Here is a 26,383-nt window from a genome sequence, read left to right on the forward strand (position 1 = left end):
AGTCTTGAGAAGGTGGTATCAGAGCTAGGATGGCAGACAAGGCGAGGCTCAAAGATGACTTTGGCCAATACGGCAAGTCCGTCTTTTTGGGTTCGATTGATCCTGTCGATAGTTGAGTCAACCCATATGAATCTTTGTGCTTCAGCTCTGTTGATGGCGGCAATAATGGGAGATATAGGTGAATATACAAGTAGTAGGCATTGACACTGTCTCATGGCTATTAGTAAGTTGGATTTTCTGGGGGTTCTCGGCGTACATGTCCGCTTCGCTTTGATATGCTCTAGCGGTTGGTTGTTCTACATCGGCAGCAGACACCGAATTATGGGGGCCTTCAGTACTTGGGGTAAACTGTTCCCAAAAATGCCGGCCTCCCAGTGTATCTGAGAGACTGTCTGGGGACAAATCAAGGTTGTGAAGACCTGAAAAAGGAGAAACCAATCCTATCATCTTATCCAAGGCAGGGTCTAGAAAGCAGTCAGATAAGGACAGGCTTGAGAATAAAATGAGGCACTTACCTAGACTCTCGGTAATCTCTGGAGGTGAGCTAGGAGAGAAGGAAGACGGTGGGTTTTCTGGCTCAAGACGACGTCGTTGCTCTTCTGCATATCTTGCACCTCTTCGGACACCACCCCTACGACTGGGCTGGTAACTACAGTCTCGGCCCCTGCTGGCACACTAACAGATCGATGATGGTTTAGGTTGGTCACTGTGAACAAATGAGGGTAGGATGGGCTTACACTACCACATGGCTGTTTGCCATCGCATCGAGTTTTCGACGAGCGGCTATATTTTCTGTCAGCTCTATTTGACTAATTTAACAGGGGTAAAAGCATCTTGTTTACCATGCAAGGCATGCAGCCTTTACTACAGGAGGTTTAGCTCGAGCCATGATTCTTGAGCGTTCCTGCTCTGTCCTAGTTCTCTAGGTGAATGGAAAGAATGGTGGACGATAGGAAACAAGCGTCGCGTCGATCGACATCATCAAAGAGTTGACATTTCTTCTAGACAGAATCCGTAAATAATGAAATCCGGTCCTGGTAAGTAGAAGAAAAACTTCAAAATGCATGAAATTAGTAGCATTCTATTCTCGCTTGACGTCAGCTCCCTTCGGCGTTTGATTTGTGGAGCAAATCCCGAAGATCACAATCAAACGCCGGAAATGGACCTCCCGTGAGGAGCAACCACACTAGTTAGTCTCCTTAAATCCTCACTGGTCATCCATACGGGCAGCTTGAAGCCCAATAAATTCCTCTTAGTTAGTCGCGCCCTGTATTTGACAGCTCCTTTGAAGGCGCGGGGCTATAACCATTCATCCTCAGCCTGTTCCAGCGACGCATTGTTTTCAACCACACCTACCACAATGGTAGAGACCTTCTCGTCCGTTCCGAAGGTGGACTTCGGCCGACTGAACAATCCAGTCACAAAACAGGAGGAACTGGCCAAATTGCGCGAAGCTATCTTTCTAGTGGGGTTTCTGTACCTGACGAACACCGGACTTGAGGTGATAATAACCTTCACTTAATCTGATCAGCATGCAATTCTGACGACTGACCAACAAAAAAGGATCTCATCCATAGCACACATGAGCGGATCCCGCAGTTCTTTGCTCTGTCTAAAGAAGTGAAGGAGAAATGTGACATGATAAATTCGCCCTCATTTTTGGGGTATACACGCCTGGGTGCTGAAACAACCGCTTCAAAGACCGATTTCCGCGAGGTATGCCCTCTAGGATCGTTTTATTATCTTCTGGTGAAAGGGTAATAACACTATCTGTCAGCAATTTGATTTTGGCTCTCCTGGAGTAAAGCCATGGAGGGACGACGATCCGTTCTGGCAGCAGCTTGAAGGCCCCAACCAGGTAAGCACGAATCTTATACCTGGCTCAATCATTACGCTGACCTCTTTCTCCAAGTACCCAGACGCCCCTGGTTCCAAAGAGATGATCGAAGAGTACTTCCATAAGGCCGGAAGCCTGGCGCAGAAATTCATGCACTTGGTAGCAGAATGTTTATCACTACCACCCGCTACCTTTGACCAATTTAAAGGTAACATGGATCGACTCAAGTTTGTCAAGTATCCCGCGAGTCCACCTAATTCGCAGGGTGTGGGTCCGCACAAGGACTCGACAGGGCTCTTCACGTTCCTTTCCCAGGACGATACAGGCGGACTACAAGTCCTGAACAAAAACGGACAGTGGATCGATGTCCCGCCTGTGGATGGTAGCCTTGTTGTCAACATTCAGCAGGGCTTCGAGGCTATCACTGGCGGAGTCTGTGCAGCTACCACACACCGCGTGCTAGTCAGTCAAGAACAACCTATGGCAGCCCTGAGGAAATGCTAAGATCGTGTTATAGGCCCCTACACAAAGAGCTCGATTCAGCATTCCCTTCTTCCTGGGCGTGAGGCTAGATTTGACTTTACCCGAGCTCAAAGATTCCGCAGCGCATATTGTGCAGCGCATTCCGGTCTCGGATGATAAGGAGAAACGAGACGTGGATGTCGCAAGCGAGTTCCTGTCGCCCTTATACTCATGTGTATGTTCAACAATGCCCTTTCCAAGTGACTGGAGGCGAGGCTAACTGTATTTCTACATAGTTTGGAGAGGCAACTCTCCGGAACCGAGTTTTAAGTCACCCTGATGTTGGGAGAAGATGGTACCCGGATTTATACGAAAAGTATTCTAGACAGGCTCTGAAATGACTTGATCTGGTTCAAGCTTAAACTCGGAGAAAGACTAGTTTGGACTCGACTTATGCAGGAACATCAAAAGGTATATTTCTGGAGATGACCGTGGGACGGCAAAGAACAATATGAAAATTCTTTCTTGTATTTTAAACACATAAACTCATCAAACATAGCTCTTTTTCCAAACAACGAAATCATCTACTCATCCACGTTGGCAAACTGGAAAGTTGGCTGCCCAGGCACCGCATTCTCAGCACTCAGTCCCTCCCTCTTCTCGCCAGTGCCCACGACTTCGCCGGTCTTACCACCCTCATCAACAGCGATAACCTCAATCTCCTTGTAGCCCGCAGTACGCTTCAGACCACCCAGCATCTCGGAGAGAACAGCGAACTCGTCGAAGGGCAGCTTGCGTTCAAAGACAGTTTCGGGAGCCTCGCGGCCCTGAACCAGGCGGCGCTTCAGGACCTGGACGAAAGGCATGGCCTTCTTCATTTCGCCAAGCTTGCCGACCTTGGCGTTGAGCTCCTTCTCGTTGATGGAGACACTGAGAGCGTCAAAGGCGTCGCGGACGAGGTCGATGTACTTCTCTTGCCAGGTGGGGTATTTCTTGGCCGCGAAGATGGTCAGCTTCTTGGGTTTGCGCGGGTCAAAGGTCGACGCTTTGCCCTTGGACAGCTTCTTCGCGAAGTTTGCTTCTGACGACAGGATGGAAGACGCGGTGCCCCGAACGTACGCCTGCGCGGCGGACAGCTCAGGAGAGGGCTCGGGGACCTCGGGGAACCTGGCGTTGTGGATCGTCTCGGGCTGATGGGATGTTAGAACGGGGTAGATTGGCAATAGGAAAAGAGATATTCACCTTCTTGAGAACCTCTAGCCAAATGTACTCGGCCCAGTGGGGGGCAATGGGTGCCAGCATAAGAGCTTGCATCTCAATGTAACGCAGGACGATATCCCGGTGCATGCCCACGCCAGCGGCCGTCGCAGATTCACGGTAAGTGTCGCGGGCGCTGGTGAGGTCATACAGACCGGACTTCAGAGCAAGCTTAAAGTTCGTGCTAGGCGGATATTAGCAAATTCTAAGCTGATAAGAGTCAAACAAACTTACTCCTGGAAGTGCTTCCGGGTCTCGCGGACTATGCTGTTAATGTCGTTGTTGAACAGCTTGTCGGCGAAAGCGTCGGCGGGTCCGGTACGCAGAGTGTCATCCTGGACAACCTCCTCAATCCACTCCTTCAGGGTGAACAGGCGCAGGATGTTGCTGTTGGCGACAGCCTCCTCGAAGTTAGCATCCTCGATGCTGTCACCAGCATCGGCGAAAGCAATACGGGTCGCGTCAGCACCGAACTTGTCCACTGCATCCTTCAAGGTGAGGAAGTTGCCCGTGCTCTTGCTCATCTTTTCACCATTCAGTAGCAGGTGGCCATTGGCACGCACACCACGAGGCCAGAACTCCGGCGGGAAGAGGGCGAGGTGGATGTACAAGAAGAAAGTCAAGTGGTTCTGGATCAGATCCTTGCCGGAGACGCGGACGTCCAGGGGGTACCAGTACTCGAACTCACGGCGCATCTGCTGCAGAGCGTCCTTGCTAATACCGCTTTTAGATATCAGGTCGTCGGAGATCTCGCGTTTGGTGAAGATGTAGTCCCACACCTCGTCGATCATCTGCTCCGCCTTCACGTTCAATGGGCCGATCTGGTTACCATACCGGTCGCCGTGCAGAAGGTGGGCGATGGTGTAGTAGGCCATGTACACGGTGCTATCACTCAGACTCTCGACCAGGAACTGAGGGTCCCAGGGCAGTTTGGAACCAAGACCGTACGTTCTGGCGCACGCCCAGCGGTTCAGCCAGTCCAGGTTCTTCTCGAATCCGTGCCTGGTCTCGGCAGAGTAGGTGTTCAAGGTGTTCACGACGTGATCCAGGGTATCTTGTTGCCACTTGGCATCGTTCTCGCCGTAGTTCAGGAACCATTGGCCCAGGTAGGCAACAACACAGTCATCTCCACTGCGGCTGACAACCTTGCCCATGGGGTCGGCAAAGGGGAACGCATCGCCACTGTCATACAGAGACTTGCGGATCTTGTCCTTGGCGATGCTGACGGGTTCGCCCTTAAGCTCACCCACGAGCATGGTACCCTTGTAGAAGCCCTCCATGTAAGCCAGCTCCTTGGCCTTGGCAAGCTGGTTGACGTCCTTGGGCGAGTTGATCTTCAGCTGCTTGACTAGGGTAGGAGCCGTCAGGTTGCCGTATGTTGGAGTTTCGATCAGCGGGAAGATCTCTAGCTCGGCCCATTCCTTCTGAATGCCGTAGTACTCGGGCTTCTTGGCCAGATCAAGCAGGGTAGCGTAGTCGTCAGGGCTGTCGGACGGCACCGAGGTGACAACACCAGTACCCTTGGAGGCCGAGACGGTATCCATGGGCAGAATACGGATACCTTCAGTGTGCAGGGACAGCGGTGCATTGACCAGAGTACCGACGAAGGCAGATCCTGGTGCTTCGAAGACCAGCGGCAGCTCATCTTGGGACTTGGGAAAATGAGCGTTGTCAAAGAAGTGGCCCTGGAAAGCCATATTCCAAGCAGCGCGCTTGGTCACGACAATATACTCCTTCTCCTTCAGCTTGAAAAGACCGTAGTTAATCTTGGGGCCGACGAAACAGCTCGTCTGACCATACATAGTCTCGGGGCGGAGAGTGGCCGGGACAAAGTAGACCTTGGCATCATCCTCAATCTTGCCCTTGACCAGCTCCTGGAGCTTCGGTGACCATTCCTTGACCTTCAACTTCAGGGCAGTGTATTCCTGGGGCCCAATGCCCTCACCCTCGGTGCGGTCGTGGTCCATACAAGGTTGGCCGTCCTTGGGAGAGTAGATGGTATACCGACTGCCATACATGATCTTGCCCAGCTCGTGGAGACGGTTCATCTGCCAGCGAACAAAGGCATCGTAATAAGGGTTGGCATCGGTGGTGACGAACTGTCTCCGCCAGTCGACGCGGGCACCCATGCTGTCGAGATCACGGATAGCAAGGGGAGGGAAGTGCTGAAGCCAATGCGCAGCATCGGCGAACTTGTGGATATCTTCCAGAGGGACGCCAATGGCCAGCATAATTTGGAACTGGTACTTCATCTTCACAGTCTTGGCTGCAGCCTTGCTCTTCTTGCCCGAGAACTTCTCAGCCTGCTCTTTAACTTCTTGGGTGGGTGCCGGGGCAGCCTTGTCCTTGGCTTGCTCCTCCCCATCCTCTTCGTAGCCCTCGAAGTTCTGCCCGAACATCTTCACCTCGTCGCGCAGCTTATCCGCACATGCCTTGATGGGCATACCAGTGCAGTGGAATCCGAGCGGGAACAAGGCTCTCTTGCCCTCCATACGGGCCACTCCGGTCATAAATTCGACTTTGCTGGCGGTGAAACTGTGGCCGGCGTGCAGGGTACCGTTCATATAGGGATAGGCCATGGTTCCGAAAAACTTGGGGTACTTTTCACGCAGCTCCGTGGCAGTCATGGCACCCTGAGGAGCCTCCGCAAAGGAGGGAGCGTTGACCTCGAAAACCTTGTTGTCCTTCCATTGGGCCTGGTACTTCTTCTCAATTGCGATCAGGGAGTCACGCTTGTCGGTCTGGGAGCTGTTAGCTACGGTGTATTCGCACCGAGGGGGAGGGGCAGGGCAACATTTTCGAGTTTGAGAGTGTTTTTAGTGTCGTTGCTCGGATCGAGCACAGCAGCGGATGCTGCGGCGGCTGCCATGATTCTCGAGTCAAGGGTCTTTTGCCTCTTTCGCCCGAGATACACAGCGTGGAGAGCGGGACTTGAAATATGGAAAATCGGCTTGATCGATTTGTGAGTCAAAGCACGTGACTGGCAGCACCGCAACTTCTGCCGCTGCCAGGAACAATTTCCACGACACTCCCATCACGACCACCACTTGGGCAATGCAGAGCCACTTTCTCCATTGATTCTCCCCTATTCATACAATATCAGCCCTGGGAATCTATTTGCACAAGGGCGAGTCCCTTTGCGACACATTCTGCCATCATGGTGAACCTATTCAGGCGGATGCGGAAGCTCAATGCTGTAAGTCCTCCCAACACATCGGCTTACTCTGCAGAAAGAAGACCCATTGGCTGACGTGCGGTGTTTCTTTGCTGTTTATAGAAGGTAAATCCAACTTCGTTTCCAACAGTCTCATCAGCGTTGAGCCTCAAAATTGCAACGACGTTACACCGGAACGCAGAAAAGACTAACTCGATCCCCAGATCCTCGACATCCGCGCCGGCACCGGAGCCGCCATCCTCCCCAACCTCACATCCGCCACAAAAGAATTCCCCGCCGTGACGCGGCTGCACCTGACATACGCGCAAAAGATCTACCAAGGCCACGCCGGCGCGCGACATTTCTGGCGCAAATGCATGCCACGTCTGAAATACCACAACCCGGGCATCTCGATGACGGTGCGCCAAACACAAGACCAAGAAGTACCCGCCACATTGACGATCTACTTTGCCGAGCGGATCAGCAGCACGGCCAACGCGCTGGTTGGCTCGACAGCCCTAACCGATGCCCATGCACCGCCACCTGAAAAGGCTGAGAAGACGGCTGTGATGAACCTCAAGGATCTCTCCTGGACGGATATCTGGACGCGCGTGCAGGCTGCGACGGGGGTACAGGAGATTGCGACTACGTCTGAGGATGCGGAGGCATTGAAAAAATTGGAGGAGATGCGGATTAAGGGGGAGAAGGATAAGGTGCGCGTGCAGAGTATGCGGCAAGCGAAGAAGGATCAGGAGCGAATGCTTGCTGAGGCGAGGGGTGAGGTTGAGAAGCTCAAGCAGACCTAAGTGGGTATCCGTCTGGGTGTGGTTCTATTTCCTGTCGAAGACGAGAGGAACATATTTGTAACTGTAGCATAGCATCTTCTTCTTTTCCTTATGACTCTGTATTTCTGGATCATCTTTCTTTTCGGCTGCATTCGTTGGAATATATTGTGATTGACCACGGGCCTTGGGAGTATAGAACTCTTATACAGCAAATTGCCCTAACTGGGAACATTATACAATGAGTTTGTTGCTTGTGAAAAATAACCCACGCTCGCTTGTAATTGGTATATAGCGAATTGAACTGAAACTCAAGAGAGGCGTACAGACGCTGCCCATGGACTCGAGGCAAGGAAGCCCGGAAGTGGCAGCGCGAACCAAAGATCCAGGCGTATAGCCAGATCTGAATTCAAGACAAGATTGCAATGCACATTATACATCATCTGCCGTGCCAGGCAGAAGGGAGACCCATGCTCGGCGTATGTTCAAATGGCCAAACCCAGAAGTGTAACACGAAGCAATCATGCATTGTCCGGGGTGTAGCTGGTCTCTCCTAGCATACTCTGTCCCGGTGCGACTTGTGGGGTCGGTGTGGTTGAACGCGGTTGAACCGGTGCAGAAGGTTCAAGCAATGAAGGGGGTTGGGCTTGGGCTCTTCCCACAGCAGCGGCCTGCAATCGCTGGTCCAAAGCCTTGAGCGCCAGGGCGCGTCGGCGCTCCGCTTCTTCCCGCTTGCCCCTTGACGCTCCGTCACGCTGGTTGTTTAGAAGAGTGGGCAAGCCGGCCTCTCCTCGGGCCAGGACTTGCTGGTTCCCCGAGGCAATGTCGGCGGCGGAGAATGGGGCCAAGATCCTGAGCGTCACGAGCAGCGCGTAGATCTGGTCGGCGACGAAGGCAATCGGGGGCTGCATCACATCGGGGAAGAGACAGGCGAACGCAAAGGTCTCACTGGCATCTCCCTTAATTCCAAGAGCACTAGTCGACGTGCCGGTAAGGTCGGGCTGGTACTTGTAGAACCGCAGATACGTCCAGCTGGTCAGGAGACCGATCCACGCCAGGATGGTGGCGGTGTCCGTCCCGAAAATGAGGCCGCTGACGGTATTGAGGAGCAAGAAAAGGGCTGGGAAATGCTTCACCCGCATCTTGACCAAACCCTTGAACAGGGCCACGGTGTGTTCGGGGACGAGTTGCTTGAAGGCAACGAGGAAAGAGGCCTGGATGGAGATGCCACCGCAGATCTGAGTAAGACTATTGATGGAGGTGGTCAGCATTGAAGGTATATGGTATTCGTGTCAAGACATACGCTCTACTTGTGGACCCTCCGGTGGTACCCCAGATCAAGTAGATGGGGATGATCAGCACATTCGGGAGGACTGCGATGATCGCGATGAACTTGCTGAACTCGCGCGAACCCCACGCGCGCTCGAGGTATTTCCCGCCATAGAAGATGGTGGCCGCATTCAAGAGCACGGTAAAGATATTTTGCTCAACGAAGGTTGCCGTACATAATGTCCACGGGTAGTAGTAGAAGAGCGAGGGGACGAGAGTCAGGTACGGCACGATGGGAGATGAGGTGGTGCTGGAGTCGAGCTGTCGCCAGCGGGCGATGTTGTAAAGGAGGGACAAGGTTAGCAGACTGACGAGGAAGATGCGCGTAGCGGGCGGGATGTTGATCCGCAGCGACATGGTGATGCACCCTGGCGGGAAGCGAAGGTGGTGATTGCCTCGGGGGGTGAAATGAATAATAAAGTACAGTCAGCCACCCTCGACACCTCAGGCAGGTGTGGAGCAGCAAAGAGACGCATCCGCATCGATGGTTCCTGTTCCTCCATCGCAAGCCACCACTTCTTCTCTCTGTCGCCTTCCGCCCTACAAAGAACTACCTGGACTCGGGCCCAAAAGCCATGCTCCACTCCCCTTGACTCTTCTCTCTTTCCTCCACATCACTGTTCCTTCTTTTTTCTCTACTCCGCTACACCCGGTCCCCTTCAACACCCACATCCAACTACCCTTCCCCCCCCCGGAAATCCCATCCTTCAAAGTCTCTAACTCAGCCCCAACCCTGTCTGGTCTGGCCCCCCCCTTTTTGTACCTCGGAATCCCGATCCACCTGTCGCTCCGATCCTCACAGCACCCACCCACATCGACCGTTGCTTATCCCTCGCCTTCTTCCATCCTCCCCGGAAAGAGCTCGCTCTTCCCGGGCATGCTCGCAGATCTCTCCGACTGGTCGCACATGTAATCCATCATGGCACAGCTTGACCTCACCTCGCATCACGTCAACTATCTAATATGGAGGTAAGTTTTCTCCCCCCCTTCGTCATGTCTCTGCATGCGCGCGCTTAAATGCTCACACCTCGCGATCGCTAGGTATCTCCAGGAGTCAGGTTGGTTTCACCTTTTCGTGATCAGAGTCATGTGCCAGCCACCGCGCTGTCATGGTCTGACTTGATTCGTTTTCTAACCCGATCCGACAGGTCACGGCGAGGCCGCCGTCTCTCTGCAGCGCGCGTGGTTTCCTGACCCGCAGAGCCTCCCCTTCGCGCCTTACATCAAAACCCACGCCCTGGTATCGTTGGTCCAAAAGGGTCTACAGTACCGTGAATTAGAATCCTCGATTGATAAGGTATGTTCCTGATATCGAGAAATCCTCTGCGCGACGAAAAAAATTCTCATCCCAAATCTACAGGAGGGCAACACCATTCCCGCCCCGCCATCCGAGTATTTTTTCGGACCGGAGCCCTTTGAACCAACCTCTCTGAAAACCCCCGAGAGACCCCCCGGGAGACGGTGGGTCCTGAACGGGCTGTGTCACCGGCCAAAATTGTGCGCGACCGCAGCGCCGTCAACGGTCATGTAGCCGAGGCCCCCATTCCCGGCAAGAAGGTCCGCATCGACCGTGATGCCAATGGCGATGAATCTATGGATCAGGATGTCTCCCACGAAGCAAACGAGAGCAAGCCCGACACGCCTGTCCCGGAACAGATTGATGGCGACGGCGACGTGAGCATGGAGGCCGATGAAGTGCCTCCTGAGCCCACCTTCACCCTGACTAGCGGCAGCAGCATCGGCGTCCAAATGACCCCAGCCAAGGCGGCCGACCTGGCCCCGGACACCACCCTACTCGATGTGGCTGATGATCATGTGACCCGGACCCTGTGGCGGCCGCGGGATCCCACTGTCGTTGTGACCGCCGGCGACACGTTCTGCAGCCTGTGGAAGCTGTCGCTGTCCTCTGCGCCTGTGCCCAAGAGCTTGATCAGTTTCAAAGGCGGCGATTCTTGTGTTTCGGCTGTCGCCTGGGATGCAGTCGGGGAGAAACTGGCCGTCGCGACATACAGCGAACTGCGCGGCGCCATCACCATGTACGATGTCAATGGCGACGCTGTGGACTTGTTACCTGAACTACCACGGATGATCACCGGCTTGCATTGGGCCCCCGATGGCTCACAACTGATCGTTGTTGCTTCGGACAACAGGACCTCGGAGCTGGCCCTGTGGGACGACACCCACCGACCTGACGTCTACCCGCCGCCCCAGCGCATCAACAGCCCCGTGTACGATCTTGCTTGGTGTGGTCGGAATCAAGTCTTTGCCTGTGGGAATGGATCTGTCTATCAGTGCGAGGTCGACCAGAGCATCCGACTGACCAACACCTTCACATCTGGTGCCAGCAATGCCGCCTGGGAATTCATTCGTTGTGTCCAAACGCCTTCCGCTTCGGTCGCAGTAGCGGCGTGCTCTGAAACAGCTTCAATTTGGATTCCGACTCATGACATGCACATCGACAAAGCTCACCAGGGAGAGATCACCGCAATCGAGATTCGTCCTCAGGAACAGACCTCGCGACGGAATTCGTCGATCGTTCTCGCCTCCTACTCAACCGACGACAGTGTCAAAGTCTGGCAGGTCGATCTGGAGGCCAAGCAATTCGGGTGCCTCCACCGACTGTTCTTGGGCCCGTCGACTCCTGCTCTTGCGGGTGGTTTCTCCCCCGATGGATACGCTCTTGGTGCTGTGAGCAAGGATCGTTTGTTCATCTGGAATGTCGAGCGTGGGGGTAATGCCATGGCGACTTGGTCAGCACCGGCCTCAAGCGAAGTCAAGAAAGAGGAAACCGACCGTGCGACGAATGGACAGAACGGCCACTCTGGCGCCGTCAGTGATCGCGCGCTTTCGTGGGATGCTGATGGAAAACGACTTGCCTACGGCTTTGGACACCAGGTCAGTGCATCTCTCTGGTCTACCATTTTTAAGGTCCGCGCTAATTTTATCTACAGATGGCGATTGTGAATCTGCAACGGTGACCATGAATATGCTCGTTTGGATATTCAAGAAAAGAATCTTCTGAATATTTTCTACAACTTTGTTGACCAAAGATCCCCTCAATACAACCACAACTTGGAACCCTTCCACACGAAACCTTGGTGGACTACGCACGCTCCCGGCGATGCTGCGTGAATGAATTCGAGGGGATTGATCCTCATCACACCTCTCTTCCTCCTTTCACTCCCCTACCACCGGCGACGAAAGGAACGAGCAAACTTACTTGGTTTCATAATACCGAATAATCTAGCACTTGGGAATAATCAGCTCATCCAGACTTGGCGCGCTTCGGCTCCAGTGCACACACCTTCTCTTGCGACCCTTTCATTTCAGTGGACATACAATTGTGAATTAGAAAAGGTGCATTGCGGCATGCCTTGGTTGGGACTGGGACCTGGACGGACGGACACGGCGAACGACATGGATTCACGGCGATGATGGCGGATTTGTTTAGTTTGGGAGGTTGGCTCTGCTATTTTCTTGTTTCTAATTCTCGCCAGAACCAAGTGCAATCAATACCTACAACTCCACTACATTACTTTTCTTGTAGCTTATTTTCTCTCCTCCCCTCCACCTCTCCTGTCTCCGTTCTCGGTTCAGCTGTCGTGCTCGTGCTCGGACCTGGAACCCTTCCTCGACATCTCGCCATCCTCGCATCCACGCCGCGATCCCTTCGAGCACCATTTCACCATCGGCATGACCCAGTTCCTCTTCCTTCCGACTCCCGTTTCGCCGAGTCTCCTTTTGCCGCGCACGATGATCCAGCCGCTGTACGCGAGTCACTCTCTGCTCTTCTCTTAGCGCATCAATATAACCCTGCAGCCCATGCACGGTTCCCTGTATGCCCTCTAACTCAACCGCATCCTCTACTAAATCCGCTTGTCTATGCATCCAACATCAGCACCACTGTACTACAAATGGAGGTATATCCCTTCAACAAAAAGAAAACTTACAACTCGACCACCTCACCCTCCAACTCCGCAATCGTTCTCGTCAACTCGCGACACCTCCCCTCCAACAACTCATATATCTCACCTGCTTCTCTGCGCCGAGAATCCAGTTCCCCATTCAGAGCAGTCACTTCGCGCAACAGCGCCATGAGCTGCGACTGCATTTCTCGACCGGCGCGCGGCTCATCATCATTCCGTACATGTAACAAGGGAGACTCGGACTCAGACTCGGGCTCCACGGCTGTGACGCCAGAGGTGAGGGATAGGGAGTGTCTGTGCGGAGGTCTGTATTTTGCGATTTCCTGGCCGAATCCAGGGCGCGTGTCGTGCTGGAGGACTGACGAGATGGTGTCGAGGCATCGGTGGATTGTTTGGGCGGAGGCGCTGTCTTCGGGGAAGTGTGTTAGGGTTGATGCGAGGTAGGAGAGGCGCGCTGGCCAGGTGAGGTGAGAGGAGGGAATGGGGAGGGAGTCGCGATCTAGGTCTGAGTCGCTAGACATGTTGAGGTCGTTGTATAGAAACTGCCGTATTCAGTAGCTTAACTGAGGGTCTCGTTTATCGACTATCGCGATAATCCCCGCGCTAAACTGCTTTAGGGTCTGGCTGCTTTCGCTTCTGACATGAAGCAGCATTATTGTCTACACTTACATTGGGTCTTGCGAGGGTTGCGTCTTTTCTTGGTTCTTATCTTGTGTTCATGATTGGGTTGCATCCTAAGCATCCCAATCCCGCCGAAGCCGGAAAGAGACCGAGTTCCCTCCCCACACATTTTCCCTTTCCGCCCAACCTTTCTTTCTTTCTTCGACTCTGGGACTTTCTCGCACCTGGTCACATCCCCAGTTTCCAGGAACGATGGCATCTGCTCCTGTAGGTCATGGACATTGCGCAATTTGTCTGCTGTGACCGGCTAACATGGATATGACTCAGGTCGCCAATGTCCCGTCGCTCGAAACGGCGCGAGAAGTCATTTCGCAGTCGAGAAACGCCCAATTTCCTCCGAACCTGCTCCCCATCACGGCCTCCATCCCTGCCGATCTTTTGACCCCGACGCTGGCATACCTGAAGCTTGCAGAGAAGTGAGTGGTTGGTGCACGTGGTGGCGGTTGCGACGAATCTGACCGGTCAGCAGTTCCCGATTGTCGTTCCTCTATGAGAGCGCGGCGACGACAGAGACAATTGGACGCTACAGCTTTGTTGGTGCAGGTAGGTGATACCTTGGATATCAGTGTGTGGTTGGTTGCTGACGACTTTTTTTCTCTCCCCCCAGACCCGAAGAAAGTGCTCAAGACCGGTCCTGGCCATGGGCACGTCGGCGATCCACTCCCGATCCTGGAGGAGGAACTCTCGCAATTCCGCGTGGCAACAGTGCCTGGCCTGATCCTCCCACCGCTGACCGGTGGAGCAATCGGCTACGTGGGCTACGACTGCGTGCGATACTTTGAGCCCAAGACCGCTCGGCCCATGAAAGACCCGCTGGGCGTGCCAGAGTCCTTCTTTATGCTGTTCGACACCATTGTCGCGTTCGATCACTTCTTCCAGGTCGTCAAAATCGTCACCTACATCCCCATCCCCAACACAGATGCCGAAGTCGAAGCCGCCTACCGACAGGGACAGGCCGTTATCCAACGAGCAATCGACACGCTGCTGCAGGACCGCACGCCGCTGCCACCGCAGGGTCCGATCATCCCGAACCAGGAATACAAATCTAATATCGGCCAGGAGGGGTACGAGAACCATGTCAAGCGCCTAAAGGAGCACATCTCCAAGGGTGACATCTTCCAAACCGTCCCATCGCAACGACTGTCTCGGCCAACGTCGCTTCACCCGTTCAATCTTTTCCGGCACCTGCGCACCGTCAACCCTTCCCCATACTTGTTCTACATCGATTGTCAGGATTTCCAGCTTGTTGGCGCAAGCCCCGAGCTTCTGGTCAAGGAGGAGCGAGGACGAATCATCACGCACCCGATTGCAGGCACAGTGAAACGAGGAAAGACCCTGGAGGAAGACACTGCGCTGGCCGATGAACTTCGTGGCAGTCTCAAGGACAGAGCCGAGCACGTCATGCTGGTCGATCTGGCCCGTAACGACGTGAACCGGGTGTGCGATCCCATCTCGACCCAGGTCGACCGACTGATGGTAGTCGAGAAGTTCTCGCACGTCCAGCACCTGGTCTCGCAGGTGTCTGGTGTGCTGCGGCCTGAGAAGACGCGGTTCGACGCTTTCCGGTCCATTTTTCCAGCGGGTACCGTGTCCGGTGCGCCCAAGGTGCGCGCCATGCAGCTCATTGCCGAGCTGGAGGGCGAGAAGCGCGGTGTGTATGCCGGCGCGGTGGGTTACTTTGGGTACAACATCGCCAACGCGAATGGGTCGAGCGAGATGCCGGGCGCTATGGATACGTGCATTGCACTCCGAACGATGATGCTTAAGGACGGGGTGGCGTATCTACAGGCCGGTGGGGGTATTGTCTTCGACTCGGATCCCTACGACGAGTACGTCGAGACGCTGAACAAGCTTGGGGCCAACATCCAATGCATCCGGGGCGCGGAAGCCAAGTATCTCAGCATGGAAGAAAATGCGCGCCTGGCTGGAGCCAAATAATAATGACTGATGGGCGCCTTTTGGGATATTTCTCTACTATATATTTCGGTCTGAATTGAAGCTACATGGTATAGAAGTGCATATGACGTAATGTGCCTAGCCCTAGTCGACTCTTTCTCTCACTTTTGTCTCTGCTGTACATAACAACACCTGCAGACGCGTCAGCCGCCGCACTCGGCCAATGCCAAGGCCATCGGTATACCAAACATCGCTGCCTGCTGCCACCTCCGGTCCTCCGTGCTTTGTCTGACGCGGCCCAACGTCGCCACTTGTGGCGGTGACAGGCCAAAGAGTTTGTCCCGTACAATCGTTAGCAGAAGACCCTGTAGATCGCTGTTCGCACTGTTTGCCCGATAGTAGTAGTCGAAGGTCGGGCGTAGTTAATCTTCTGGGCATCCGAGTCAGACTATCCCGGATATCCGGCAGACTGGCAGATGGTGAGAGAGAGAATGAAAAAGGGGAATACAGTAATAATCATCATTGTCATTCATTTGGGAATACAATAATCATCGATAGTTATGCGAAAGAACGTCGAGAATAATAATACTGGTTACAAATTGACACTCGCATCGTCACCGTGCCAAGGCTCCCGGTCCAGCCACACCCCTCTTACTCACTCTCTCTCCCTCTCGGTTCTCCCTCTCCTTCTTTCTACTCCCAACCTCTTCTTCCTCTCTTACCCGCCTTCTCTTGCCTCCCCCCCAGGCAATCCCCTCGGTCTTTGTGTCCCTTGACCCACCCTGACTCTGCTCATCTCGGAGAAGAGCCGTGCATGAGCAACGACCGCGCCTAACCTCACTCACTCTCTCTGTCGCAAATCCAACCACAGCGGGCTGTGTACCCTTGCCAACGACATCGTTAACCCTTTTCGGTCCCTGTCAAGACGGACTGATTCTCCTGCGATTGCTCTTTTTCTCAGCCCTGCCGCGACGGTCGCATCCTCATCCTCACCGGCACCATGTCCAAGGTCGTGCGGAGTGTCAAGAACGTGACGAAGGGCTATTCTTCGGTACAGGTCAAGGTTCGAAATGGTACGTTTTCGTCCGCGGCAGGCTTCTAGTGCTGTCGCGCGACCGTTCTGTTGATTCGTGTCGAGGATGGCCGCCGCCACACTTCGTCTTCCCGTTGCCACCTGTTCCCTTCCTCCCCCTGCTTTCCACATCGACGTATAATTCTAAGTTCTGACGTCAAAATGCTAATATTTCGACTCGTACAGCAACGAGTAACGATCCCTGGGGCCCGACGGGCACCGAAATGTCCGAGATTGCGGCCATGACTTTCGGCAGGTAGGATTGATTGACTCAGACTATCTGACGACAAGAGTCTAACGCGATGTTCCATATACAGTCCGAACGAGTTCTACGAGATCATGGACATGATCGATAAGCGGCTTAACGATAAAGGCAAAAACTGGCGCCACGTGCTCAAGTCATTGAAGGTCTTGGACTACTGTCTGCACGAGGGTTCGGAGTTGGTGGTGACGTGGGCGCGCAAGAATGTGTACATCATCAAAACACTGCGCGAGTTTCAGTACGTCGACGAGGAAGGGCGGGATGTGGGCCAGAATGGTGAGTTGTCTTTGGCGGCTTATCTTGTCGCATTGCTAATCATGTTGTGACTGCAGTTCGCGTGGCCGCCAAGGAATTGACTGCATTGGTACTTGACGAAGATCGGCTGCGCAGTGAACGGTCTGATCGCAAGCTTTGGAAATCCCGTGTCAGCGGACTCGACGATGGTTATGGGAACGAACCCCCGCGCAGAGAACGACGTCAACGCCGCCCCGGCGAGGAGGACGATGATGCAGAGTACCGCTTGGCTATCGAAGCGAGTAAGGCTGAAGCGGAGGAGGAGCGCAGGCGACGGACTAAGGAGGCGACCGACAACGATGACGAGGATCTGGCGAAGGCGATCCAACTCAGCCGGGAAGAGGAGGAGCTGCGGAAGCGTGAGTTGGAAGAGAGCAACGCGCACGCACTCTTCGACGACACTCCAGCTCAGGTCCAACCCACGGGATACAACCAGGGATACCAGCAGCAGGGTGCAGTGGATTGGTTTGGCAACCCGATCAACGTGCAACAGCCCATGACAACGGGCTACCTCAACAACCAGTACGCGCAGCAGACCGGATTCCAGAACCAGCCCACCGGCATGGCGAACCCTTACACGAACGGGTTCCAGCAGCAACTTGACCAGAACCCGTACGGCCAGCCTCAGAACAACATGATGCTGCAGCCCCAGGCCACCCTTCAACAACAGCAGACGGCATTCAATCCTAACAACCCCTGGGGAACGGATACCTTCGCACAGCAGCAGCAGCAGCCCCAGGAGAACTATCAAGCAGCCGGAAGCAATAACCCGTGGGCCGCGACTCAGCCCCAACAGCCACAGCCCCAGGCCGATGCCCTCAAGCCGATGCCAACAGGCTCGAACAATCCTTTCGCCGCTCGCACTCAATTCCAACAGCCCGTCCATTCAACAGGCCCACCCTCGCTCAACACTCTGTCCGAAGACCGCGCAACGAACCAGTTCAACCAGTCGAACAAGCAATTCATCCAGCAGCAGCAACCCCAGCCCAACCCAATCGCCAACTTCCAAGCTCCCAAACCAGTAAATGGCACCCCGCCGCCAGCTGTCCAGGCCCCGTTAGATCCACATCACGCGCGTCTGAATGCCCTGCTGGCCTCAGGTGAAGGCCTTGACACCTTCGGCAACGTCGGCGACTTGCGCATTCCTGCGCAGCACACTGCCCCGGGTACGTTCGTCAACTCGGCCGGTCATGGTGCGGACCGTCTCCGCGCTGCGCAAACGGGCAGCAACCCGTTCTTTGGTCAGCAGTTTGTGCCTCAGCAGACTGGCTTCGTGCAGCAGCAGCAGCCACAACAGCCGCCAGGTAACAATCCTTGGGGTGCTGGCCAGCAGCAGTCGCAGCATGGAGGTAGTAGTCTGATTGATCTGTGATGTTTTGGTTGAATGGCTGGACGGGTTTATTCAATTGAATTCAACTGAGTCGGATGTTTCTTCTCATTTTTTTCGTTTCTGTTGCTTCAGCTTCATTCTTGTTCGCCCTTCAAACTTGAACTTGAACCTTGACTGGACCTACTCTTGGCCTTGCATTCTCGCTGGAAGCACAACACTACCCTCACCTTCTACACTACCGTGACGGGATTGCGGATACCACCTGTTTCTTTTGTTGTTCTACCCTCCTTTTTTTCTTGTCCTTCCTCCGAGGAGAGGATTCTCTCGTCCTCGTCTGTTCACTACGCCTTTTTCCTACCTACAATTCTCGTGACCAATACAAGTCAAGTTCCCCTCGGTGCTCGGTCTTCTTTTCTGGTGTGCAGATGTCTTGAGTAGATAACTAGTAGTAGTCAAAGAGCTTCTTTTTTTTTGGAACTACCGTAAATTTACTTGTGCATCATCACAAGAATAAATCTGGGCTAATCATGATCCTCCTATACGGATGGCGCAATACGGCTAACCATGACCCCATACGGATCACGATCCGCTTCACTGACAGCAACTTCAACCATCTCGTCCTGATAAACGCTCTCAGCGCCGGAAGCAGGCGCCGCACCGCCCTGTTTCGCGCTCTCTGCGACAGACCGCAGTGCCGTCTCCCTATCTTCTTTCCATTGCCGCTTCAGGTCGTCGGCGAGTTTTTGCTGCATGACAGTTCCCAGATAACCACGCTCGGAATTAGAGTGCGACAGCGCAATCACTACAGAGCCGCGCTCTGTCACTGCCAGTGCCTCGTGGTGGCTCATCTCGCCCGTGACCAGCAAATCTGGAAGTTCACTGCCTCCTCCAAGCAGAACTCCCGATCCGGAGCCGGGACAGACTCCTACAGTGCGGATGGTGGCATCGCGGGTCGACTTGATAGACTGCGGGAGCGCAATAGTTATCCCGGCTGGATATCCGGTGCCCGTCGAGATGTTTTCAATGAGGCTTGGAAGAGGTTGCGGTGACTCAAAGGTAATAAGACGACCCGCTCCGGCCGACTCGAATCCCTCGGGGATCGGTGGTGGGGACGGATGGATGGTGGTTCGCTTATGGGGCACTGACTTCTCTGTAGACCCCGTGCGGGCGGCGCGCCTGGGTTCTGGGTATACAGGCTCCGCGTAGAACAGCCCGGCTTCGACCTGGCTGTGGGTTGGAGGCGGCTTGGTGGTAGAGAAGGAGCCCGTGACAATGTCGCAGAGCCAGTCGGCCATTCCACCGGGGACGGTGTCGACTGCCGTGTGTGGGGAGTAGACGCTGATACCGTACTGTGCTAATCGAAGGAGGGACTGTTGTTGGGTGTTTTCGAGGGTAATGGCCTTGAGCCCGCGGAAGATGATTGGATCTGTGCGAGGAGTATTTCAGCTTCAACATGGACAGAACAGGAGAATGAATGGCAGCTTACGGTACGCCACCACGGCAGAGTCCCGTCTCCGGATTGCCTCATCCGCAACGGCCGTGGTGAGATCGATCGTCAAGAGCACGGAGTTCCTCTGTCGGCGGGAGGGATCGAAGGGAGCTTCGAGGAGCACTTTTGGAGCTTTGGTTAGAAGCATACCCCCTTATACAAAGGGTGTAGACTTACAGCCGGTATTATCGAAGCTCTTGTCGGCCAATGACTCCGGGTATCTGCAGCCATGTTAGATGCAAGCTCTTTTCAATTGTGGGGTTTGGTGCAGTACAGTTTACGCATCGAGCTCACCACAGCCTTGGTGAATGGTGAGCATGATGCTGGTGAGGACATGATGGACTGGCGGGTAGTAGTGCGAAGCCAATTCATGGAGAGACAGAGAAGAGTGCTTCGGGTCAGTCTGGGTCGGATCAACAAAATGGGATGACGTAAATGTGTCACATGACGGGATTTATTGTTCAAAATGGCAGTTAGGGCTTCGAGACAAAGACTTAGCAGGACAGTAGTAAATAATAGTCAAACGTGGACATAACTCGTTATCAGACGGTTTTATCTGAATCTAGGACATTATGAGATGGCACCAAGTTTGTTTTATGCCTGGGTTTGAGGGAATGGACAGGGCTTCCATTGCGGGGAGTGTTGACAACGCGTTAACGTGAAGGATGGCTTGATCTGACATTTGGTTCTGGGAAATTCATTCTGTGCGTTATTTAAAGAGAGAAGTGACCAATAATAATGAAATAAAAGAAGAAAAAGCTAAGCATCAAGTCAGAGAACATAGCTAAACAGCGTGACCAACTACGTACAGATTGGACATGATCATCGGCAATTTAGTTCGTGATCTCGTCGGCGCCCAAAGCTCAGCTATATGTGCATCGGTTCTAGATCTCTCTATAATGACTACACCAGCTTACATGAAGACCTCTAAGAGCTCCATACGCAGTAGATGCTACCGTCTGAACTCACTCTAGTGAATTAGGCAAGTATAGAGCGAGAAGAGGCATTTCTCCGCGAACTGAAAATGCCAAGGCTTTTTTTTTCGGTGATAGACAGATGTTGATTGGGCATTGGCAATGTACAACATTAGAACCAGGACCAAGAATCTAAGTATAGCTAGACTCGTGGTAAGCAAAGGGAATGGCCTTGACCACTGTCGTCCATTATTTTCTCTCTTACATCTCCCTCCGATAATAATAACAGAGTTCGAACACACAGCCATGGCTCAAAACTATGGTCCTCTCACGACCGTCTTCACTGCCCCTTCTGCTTGCTATACGGCGGCCTCAGGTCCTGGCGACGGGGGTGCCTTTTGGGGTGTTTTTTGCAGCTATGGATTTGCATATCCCGCGTCATCTTGCTATCCAGAAGGATGGAAGCAGACAACTGTAATTGGCGACGAAGACGGTAGCTATTACTACTATGGCGCATTTTCGCCGGGCATTTATTGCCCTATTGGATGGGATGCCGTTTATTCCATCACTCGCTCGCAGTCCCCGTGGCACACTAGCGATATTGGCGTTTATGCCAACCTGTCGATAGGCCAAGCTGCAACAGGATGTTGCCCTGGGTACGTTTGTTTTTCTCTTCAGTATTATAGTTCTCCACGATGAACATATGCACTAACACCGACTTTTGAGACAGTGGATACACATGGGCCACTTATCAAACTTGCGTGTCCGTTGCAACGACAAAGGTGACATATGTCCAGTACGGTGTGGTCACTGCGTCAAGTGGCTGGATGAGCGGCGCCGCGATAAGCGGTTGCAGAACTACGACGGTCACAAACGGCGTTGGGCCCGACGGACTAAGCATTTTTGCTGCACCAGTCGTTCTGGTGAATGATCTCTCATCTTCCTCTGAGAGTGTTGCTACAGCGACTGCTATAAGCGCCGGGACAAGCAACTCTGAAAAGAGTGGCGGCTCTAGCTCGGGTCTCTCTACTGGTGCCAAAATTGCTATCGGAATCTGTTTTCCTTTGGGGATGATTATACTCGCAACCATATGGTTTATCTGGCGGCATCGGCGCAGACGGGCGAGCAAGATCGCCCCGCGGACCGAGTCTGTTCAGCCAAGTGAACCGGTTGCTGAGGCTTATACAGGGAAAGCTGAGCTAGAGGGCGGCCGGGTGATGAGATACTGGGACAAGCCGGAATTGGACGTCCAAAACAATGAATATCAGGATCCTCCGCCAGATACAGCAGCAGAACTGGCGGGATGAGAAGATATACCTCGCGAGCTTCTGGATAACCCGAGACACAAAAGTCTCCCAGGGCCAGCAATAGTCGTGTTCGAGACGACGAGAGCAGTCGGATATCCAATTGAATGTATGATAGACAGGGAATAATCATGATACTAAGACAGCTATTAATCATATCTGCGGAGAACAACAATGCCACTTGAAGAAAAATACATTTCGGCCAGAATGCCGCATGTAACCTAGCCAATTTATCCTCCCATCCCGCACAATATAGTGCAGTGCCGAATATCGGCGCTTTCCAACTGTCGGTTTCGGCGCGATGGCTTTATCTCACGTGATCTTAAAATTCGATATCAACATTTGGAAGGCAGGACAGGATGTAGATAATTCCGGTCGGGCAAGACCTGCAGTAAACTTTTGTGTCTATGTAGACGTTGGATCGTAGCACCAAAGATATTTTCAACGTAGTCGCATGTCTGGGTATAAATTTTGTCTTGTGGCCCTCTCATCCCATCGCAGCTCACTCCTCCATCGCAACCGTCGTTTCCTCCGTCCGCTTGCCATTATCTATTATGCCTTGTCCCACAGCGGCCTCGGCAATTTTCTGGGAGTGTGGTTCTTCGCGCAACAGACGGAGTCTAATGGCCACCGCCAGCTAGTCAGCGAGGATGCTTCAGTGCGAACAATGCCTCTCCACTCACCTCCGCTTGTGGTTCTTGCCCTTGGTGTGCGCCTTCAAGTTGTACTCGCTCTCAAACCACTTGGAGCACTCGACACAAAAGTGCCGACCGAGGCCAGGGAGATCCTCGGCATCCTTGGTGGCCTTGTACTGCGCCAGGTGCCGAGGGGAGTCGAGGTCTGCGCGGACCTGGTCGTAGTCCCTGCTGGAGTGAGTGGATGTCATAAAAATCCATGCCTGCGACGACTGCGACTTACCTCGTCCGGCGCTTGTTCTTGACTCGTCGCAGTGCACCCATGGTGATAGATCGATAGCTGATCGCAAAGAGAAAATGGATATCACCGATATCCGGAGGAAGACAGTCGCAGCGAAATTTCCGAGTGTGGGGCTTAGAAAAGGGTTGGCCGTGATTGGTCTGGGAGCTGGCCAGCGGCTTCCAAGTTCGGCACGCTCTCGGCTCAGGCTGGTCACCGGCTTACCGTGGTGTAATTTTGCGTATTACTGACCGATGACGTTTGCATGCATTCACCTTGGAGGTCGGACAGGATCGCGGAGGCGAGCGTCGAGTACAGAGACGATAGGAGCGAAGGGGTTCCATGACGACGGTGAATATCACCGAGGATCAACTACGATTCTCCTATATCATCGGGGCATCTTGGGGCTCAGAGGTTGAAACTGCCGTTGCTCCGAGGGAGAGGGAATTGGCACCTCCGTGATTGGGCGGGCCGTCACATGCTGACGGACCTCTACACTGGAACGATTTCTCGAGAAGGGTACAAGGGACGGTAGGAAGCGCAGAAATCGAGAGATTGCAGAATAGAGTCTCTCAGCTATGGAGAGATCCAAAAAAAATCTTTGATCATGGTCGTGGTCGACAATAATTATGCGGGAAAATATCCTTGAATGTACACACCCCGTCTCGGCCTGTGACGGTATCGCCCTGGTAACAGCGATGTCCGGTCTTCCCACTTCTCAAAACCACCACGGCTTCTCTTTTCCCCTTCATTCTTTTCTTCTTCCCACTCTCCACTCACTCCCACTCACTCCTCCTCCCCCATAATTAAGTAGCTGCCACAGGTGAAGGTGGTTGCTGCCTCTCCTTGGATGTGCTATTAGCTTTGAGAGTGCGCTGTCATCATGATCTCCACCCGCCTTGCGCGCATCGGGGCGCTGGTAAGTCCTGCAAACAACCAACCCACGCGATCAAATACTAATTCACCATGACGACAGGCCCCGAAATCCCGTCTGGTAAGCAGCGCCCAGCTGGTCCCTCGCGCGGTCATCCGCAGGCAGGGCCACAGGACCCCAGTACTAACAGTAGTGTCTAGCTCCTCGGGACTCGGGCCTTCGCTACCGTGGGCGATTCCCCCTCGACAAGAAGGTCGAGATGACCAATGCGGAGAAGGGTAACTTCATTAACTACAAGTACGAGATCCCTGACATCACGACACCCGACCCGAGCTTGCTGACACATTTCCCACTTATAGGAAGATGTCCGAGAACCTCGACATCGTCCGTAAGCGTCTGCAGCGCCCTCTCACCTACGCCGAGAAGGTCCTGTATTCCCACTTGGACGACCCCCATGGCCAGGACATCGAGCGTGGCACTTCCTACCTGAAGCTGCGTCCGGACCGTGTGGCTTGCCAGGATGCCACTGCCCAGATGGCCATTCTGCAGTTCATGTCCGCTGGCATGCCCTCCGTCCAGACCCCCACCACTGTCCACTGTGACCACTTGATTGAGGCCCAGATTGGTGGTGACAAGGATCTTGCTCGTGCCAACGAGATCAACAAGGAGGTCTACGACTTCCTGGCCTCCGCTACTGCCAAATACAACATTGGTTTCTGGAAGCCCGGCTCTGGTATCATTCACCAGATCGTCCTGGAGAACTACGCTTTCCCCGGTGGTCTGATGATCGGTACTGACTCGCACACTCCCAACGCGGGTGGTCTCGCCATGGCTGCCATTGGTGTCGGTGGTGCTGACGCCGTTGATGTCATGGCTGGTCTCCCCTGGGAGTTGAAGGCTCCCAATGTCATTGGTGTCCGCCTGACTGGCCAGATGTCTGGCTGGACCACGCCCAAGGATATCATCCTGAAGGTTGCCGGTCTCCTGACCGTCAAGGGTGGCACTGGTGCCATCATTGAGTACCACGGCCCCGGTGTCGAGTCGCTGTCCTGCACTGGTATGGGTACCATTTGCAACATGGGTGCCGAGATCGGTGCTACCACCTCCATTTTCCCCTTCAACGACCGCATGTACGACTACCTGAAGGCCACCAAGCGTCAGCACATTGGTGACTTCTCGCGCGAGTACGCTGCCCAGCTCCGGGAGGACGAGGGTGCCCAGTACGACCAGCTCGTCGAGATCAACCTGTCTGAGCTCGAGCCCCACATCAATGGTCCCTTCACCCCCGATCTGGCCACCCCCATCTCCAAGTTCAAGGAGGCTGTTGAGACCAACAAGTGGCCCGAGGAGCTCAAGGTCGGTCTGATCGGTTCGTGCACTAACTCCTCGTACGAGGATATGTCCCGCGCCGCCTCGATCGCCCGTGATGCCCTCGACCACGGCCTCAAGTCCAAGTCTCTGTTCACCGTCACCCCTGGTTCCGAGCAGATTCGCGCCACCATTGAGCGTGACGGTCAACTCCAGACCCTCGAGGAGTACGGTGGTGTCATCCTGGCCAACGCCTGCGGTCCTTGCATTGGTCAGTGGGACCGCAAGGATGTGAAGAAGGGCGAGGCCAACTCCATCATCTCCTCCTACAACCGTAACTTCACGGGCCGTAACGACGCCAACCCTGCCACCCACGCCTTCGTTGCCTCGCCCGACCTGGTCGTCGCCATGACCGTGGCTGGATCCCTGAAGTTCAACCCCCTGACCGACACCATCAAGGACAAGGACGGCAAGGACTTCAAGCTCAAGGCCCCCACTGGTGATGGTCTCCCTAGCCGTGGCTACGACCCCGGCCGTGACACCTACCAGGCTCCTCCCGCGGACCGCGCGTCCGTCAACGTCGCTGTTTCCCCCACCTCGGACCGTCTGCAGGTCCTGGAGGGCTTCCCCGCCTGGGACGGCAAGGATGCCACTGACATCCCCATCCTGATCAAGTGCCAGGGCAAGACCACCACCGACCACATCTCCATGGCTGGCCCGTGGTTGAAGTACCGTGGCCACCTGGACAACATCTCCAACAACATGCTGATCGGTGCCATCAACGCTGAGAACGGCGAGGCCAACAAGGTTAAGAACGCCTTCACTGGTGAATACGATGCCGTGCCCGCCACTGCCCGTGACTACAAGGCCCGTGGCGTCAAGTGGGTTGTCATCGGTGACTGGAACTACGGCGAGGGTTCGTCGCGTGAGCACGCTGCCCTGGAGCCCCGCCACCTGGGCGGTCTCGCCGTCATCACCCGTTCGTTCGCCCGTATCCACGAGACCAACCTGAAGAAGCAGGGTATGCTGCCCCTGACCTTCTCCAACCCGGCCGACTACGACAAGATCAACCCCGAGGACAAGGTGGACCTCCTGTGCACCCAGCTGGAGGTTGGCAAGCCCATGACTCTGCGCGTCCACCCCAAGGATGGCAGCAAGGCCTTTGACATCTCTCTCAGCCACACCTTCAACGAGTCGCAGATCCAGTGGTTCCACGACGGTTCCGCCCTGAACACCATGTCCCGCAATGCGGCCAAATAAGCGCCTCAGCGTCTGTAAACTATATATCTCTCTCTCT

The 26,383-nt window shown here is 54.2% G+C and overlaps 13 protein-coding genes across 13 annotated transcripts; 7 read left to right on the forward strand and 6 right to left on the reverse strand.

The window, feature by feature from the left end:
* Positions 1-141: 141 nt before the first annotated feature.
* On the reverse strand, positions 142-889 carry N7510_009264 (uncharacterized protein; the record flags this gene model as incomplete). The annotated part of the gene is made up of 2 exons (XM_056981189.1): positions 142-664; positions 843-889. The coding sequence occupies 2 exons, from the start codon at positions 887-889 to the stop codon at positions 142-144; spliced, it is 570 nt and encodes a 189-aa protein (XP_056831398.1).
* Positions 890-1,360: 471 nt separating this feature from the next.
* On the forward strand, positions 1,361-2,700 carry N7510_009265 (isopenicillin N synthase family dioxygenase; the record flags this gene model as incomplete). The annotated part of the gene is made up of 6 exons (XM_056981190.1): positions 1,361-1,501; positions 1,564-1,716; positions 1,778-1,858; positions 1,913-2,299; positions 2,355-2,534; positions 2,596-2,700. The coding sequence occupies 6 exons, from the start codon at positions 1,361-1,363 to the stop codon at positions 2,698-2,700; spliced, it is 1,047 nt and encodes a 348-aa protein (XP_056831399.1).
* A 183-nt stretch (positions 2,701-2,883) lies between these two features.
* N7510_009266 (leucine--tRNA ligase CDC60) lies at positions 2,884-6,425 on the reverse strand (the record flags this gene model as incomplete). Its single annotated transcript, XM_056981191.1, has 4 exons — positions 2,884-3,489; positions 3,542-3,740; positions 3,791-6,297; positions 6,351-6,425. The coding sequence occupies 4 exons, from the start codon at positions 6,423-6,425 to the stop codon at positions 2,884-2,886; spliced, it is 3,387 nt and encodes a 1,128-aa protein (XP_056831400.1).
* Positions 6,426-6,713: 288 nt separating this feature from the next.
* On the forward strand, positions 6,714-7,516 carry N7510_009267 (mitochondrial 54S ribosomal protein mL61; the record flags this gene model as incomplete). The annotated part of the gene is made up of 2 exons (XM_056981192.1): positions 6,714-6,752; positions 6,935-7,516. 2 exons carry the CDS (start codon positions 6,714-6,716, stop codon positions 7,514-7,516), a joined length of 621 nt encoding a protein of 206 aa, XP_056831401.1.
* A 497-nt stretch (positions 7,517-8,013) lies between these two features.
* N7510_009268 (rhomboid family protein) lies at positions 8,014-9,178 on the reverse strand (the record flags this gene model as incomplete). The annotated part of the gene is made up of 2 exons (XM_056981193.1): positions 8,014-8,740; positions 8,796-9,178. 2 exons carry the CDS (start codon positions 9,176-9,178, stop codon positions 8,014-8,016), a joined length of 1,110 nt encoding a protein of 369 aa, XP_056831402.1.
* Positions 9,179-9,740: 562 nt separating this feature from the next.
* N7510_009269 (WD40 repeat domain-containing protein) lies at positions 9,741-11,799 on the forward strand (the record flags this gene model as incomplete). The annotated part of the gene is made up of 6 exons (XM_056981194.1): positions 9,741-9,790; positions 9,863-9,879; positions 9,970-10,118; positions 10,182-10,282; positions 10,333-11,716; positions 11,773-11,799. The coding sequence occupies 6 exons, from the start codon at positions 9,741-9,743 to the stop codon at positions 11,797-11,799; spliced, it is 1,728 nt and encodes a 575-aa protein (XP_056831403.1).
* Positions 11,800-12,337: 538 nt separating this feature from the next.
* On the reverse strand, positions 12,338-13,268 carry N7510_009270 (uncharacterized protein; the record flags this gene model as incomplete). The annotated part of the gene is made up of 2 exons (XM_056981195.1): positions 12,338-12,701; positions 12,772-13,268. 2 exons carry the CDS (start codon positions 13,266-13,268, stop codon positions 12,338-12,340), a joined length of 861 nt encoding a protein of 286 aa, XP_056831404.1.
* A 352-nt stretch (positions 13,269-13,620) lies between these two features.
* Positions 13,621-15,366, forward strand: trpE (anthranilate synthase TRP2; the record flags this gene model as incomplete). The annotated part of the gene is made up of 4 exons (XM_056981196.1): positions 13,621-13,635; positions 13,696-13,844; positions 13,898-13,971; positions 14,036-15,366. The coding sequence occupies 4 exons, from the start codon at positions 13,621-13,623 to the stop codon at positions 15,364-15,366; spliced, it is 1,569 nt and encodes a 522-aa protein (XP_056831405.1).
* A 958-nt stretch (positions 15,367-16,324) lies between these two features.
* On the forward strand, positions 16,325-18,324 carry N7510_009272 (epsin; the record flags this gene model as incomplete). Its single annotated transcript, XM_056981197.1, has 4 exons — positions 16,325-16,397; positions 16,583-16,652; positions 16,714-16,934; positions 16,991-18,324. 4 exons carry the CDS (start codon positions 16,325-16,327, stop codon positions 18,322-18,324), a joined length of 1,698 nt encoding a protein of 565 aa, XP_056831406.1.
* A 494-nt stretch (positions 18,325-18,818) lies between these two features.
* Positions 18,819-20,173, reverse strand: N7510_009273 (Nif3-like dinuclear metal center hexameric protein; the record flags this gene model as incomplete). Its single annotated transcript, XM_056981198.1, has 4 exons — positions 18,819-19,708; positions 19,769-19,894; positions 19,949-19,992; positions 20,046-20,173. 4 exons carry the CDS (start codon positions 20,171-20,173, stop codon positions 18,819-18,821), a joined length of 1,188 nt encoding a protein of 395 aa, XP_056831407.1.
* Positions 20,174-20,991: 818 nt separating this feature from the next.
* N7510_009274 (uncharacterized protein) lies at positions 20,992-21,992 on the forward strand (the record flags this gene model as incomplete). The annotated part of the gene is made up of 2 exons (XM_056981199.1): positions 20,992-21,341; positions 21,416-21,992. The coding sequence occupies 2 exons, from the start codon at positions 20,992-20,994 to the stop codon at positions 21,990-21,992; spliced, it is 927 nt and encodes a 308-aa protein (XP_056831408.1).
* A 499-nt stretch (positions 21,993-22,491) lies between these two features.
* N7510_009275 (putative C2H2 finger domain protein) lies at positions 22,492-22,948 on the reverse strand (the record flags this gene model as incomplete). The annotated part of the gene is made up of 3 exons (XM_056981200.1): positions 22,492-22,609; positions 22,673-22,852; positions 22,908-22,948. 3 exons carry the CDS (start codon positions 22,946-22,948, stop codon positions 22,492-22,494), a joined length of 339 nt encoding a protein of 112 aa, XP_056831409.1.
* An 839-nt stretch (positions 22,949-23,787) lies between these two features.
* On the forward strand, positions 23,788-26,346 carry acoA (aconitate hydratase ACO1; the record flags this gene model as incomplete). Its single annotated transcript, XM_056981201.1, has 3 exons — positions 23,788-23,823; positions 23,972-24,075; positions 24,138-26,346. 3 exons carry the CDS (start codon positions 23,788-23,790, stop codon positions 26,344-26,346), a joined length of 2,349 nt encoding a protein of 782 aa, XP_056831410.1.
* Between the last annotated feature and the right edge of the window lie 37 nt (positions 26,347-26,383).

Source organism: Penicillium lagena, assembly GCF_028827675.1.
Source record: "Penicillium lagena strain IBT 129212 chromosome Unknown utg000006l_segment0_segment0, whole genome shotgun sequence".
Lineage (NCBI taxonomy): Eukaryota > Fungi > Ascomycota > Eurotiomycetes > Eurotiales > Aspergillaceae > Penicillium > Penicillium lagena.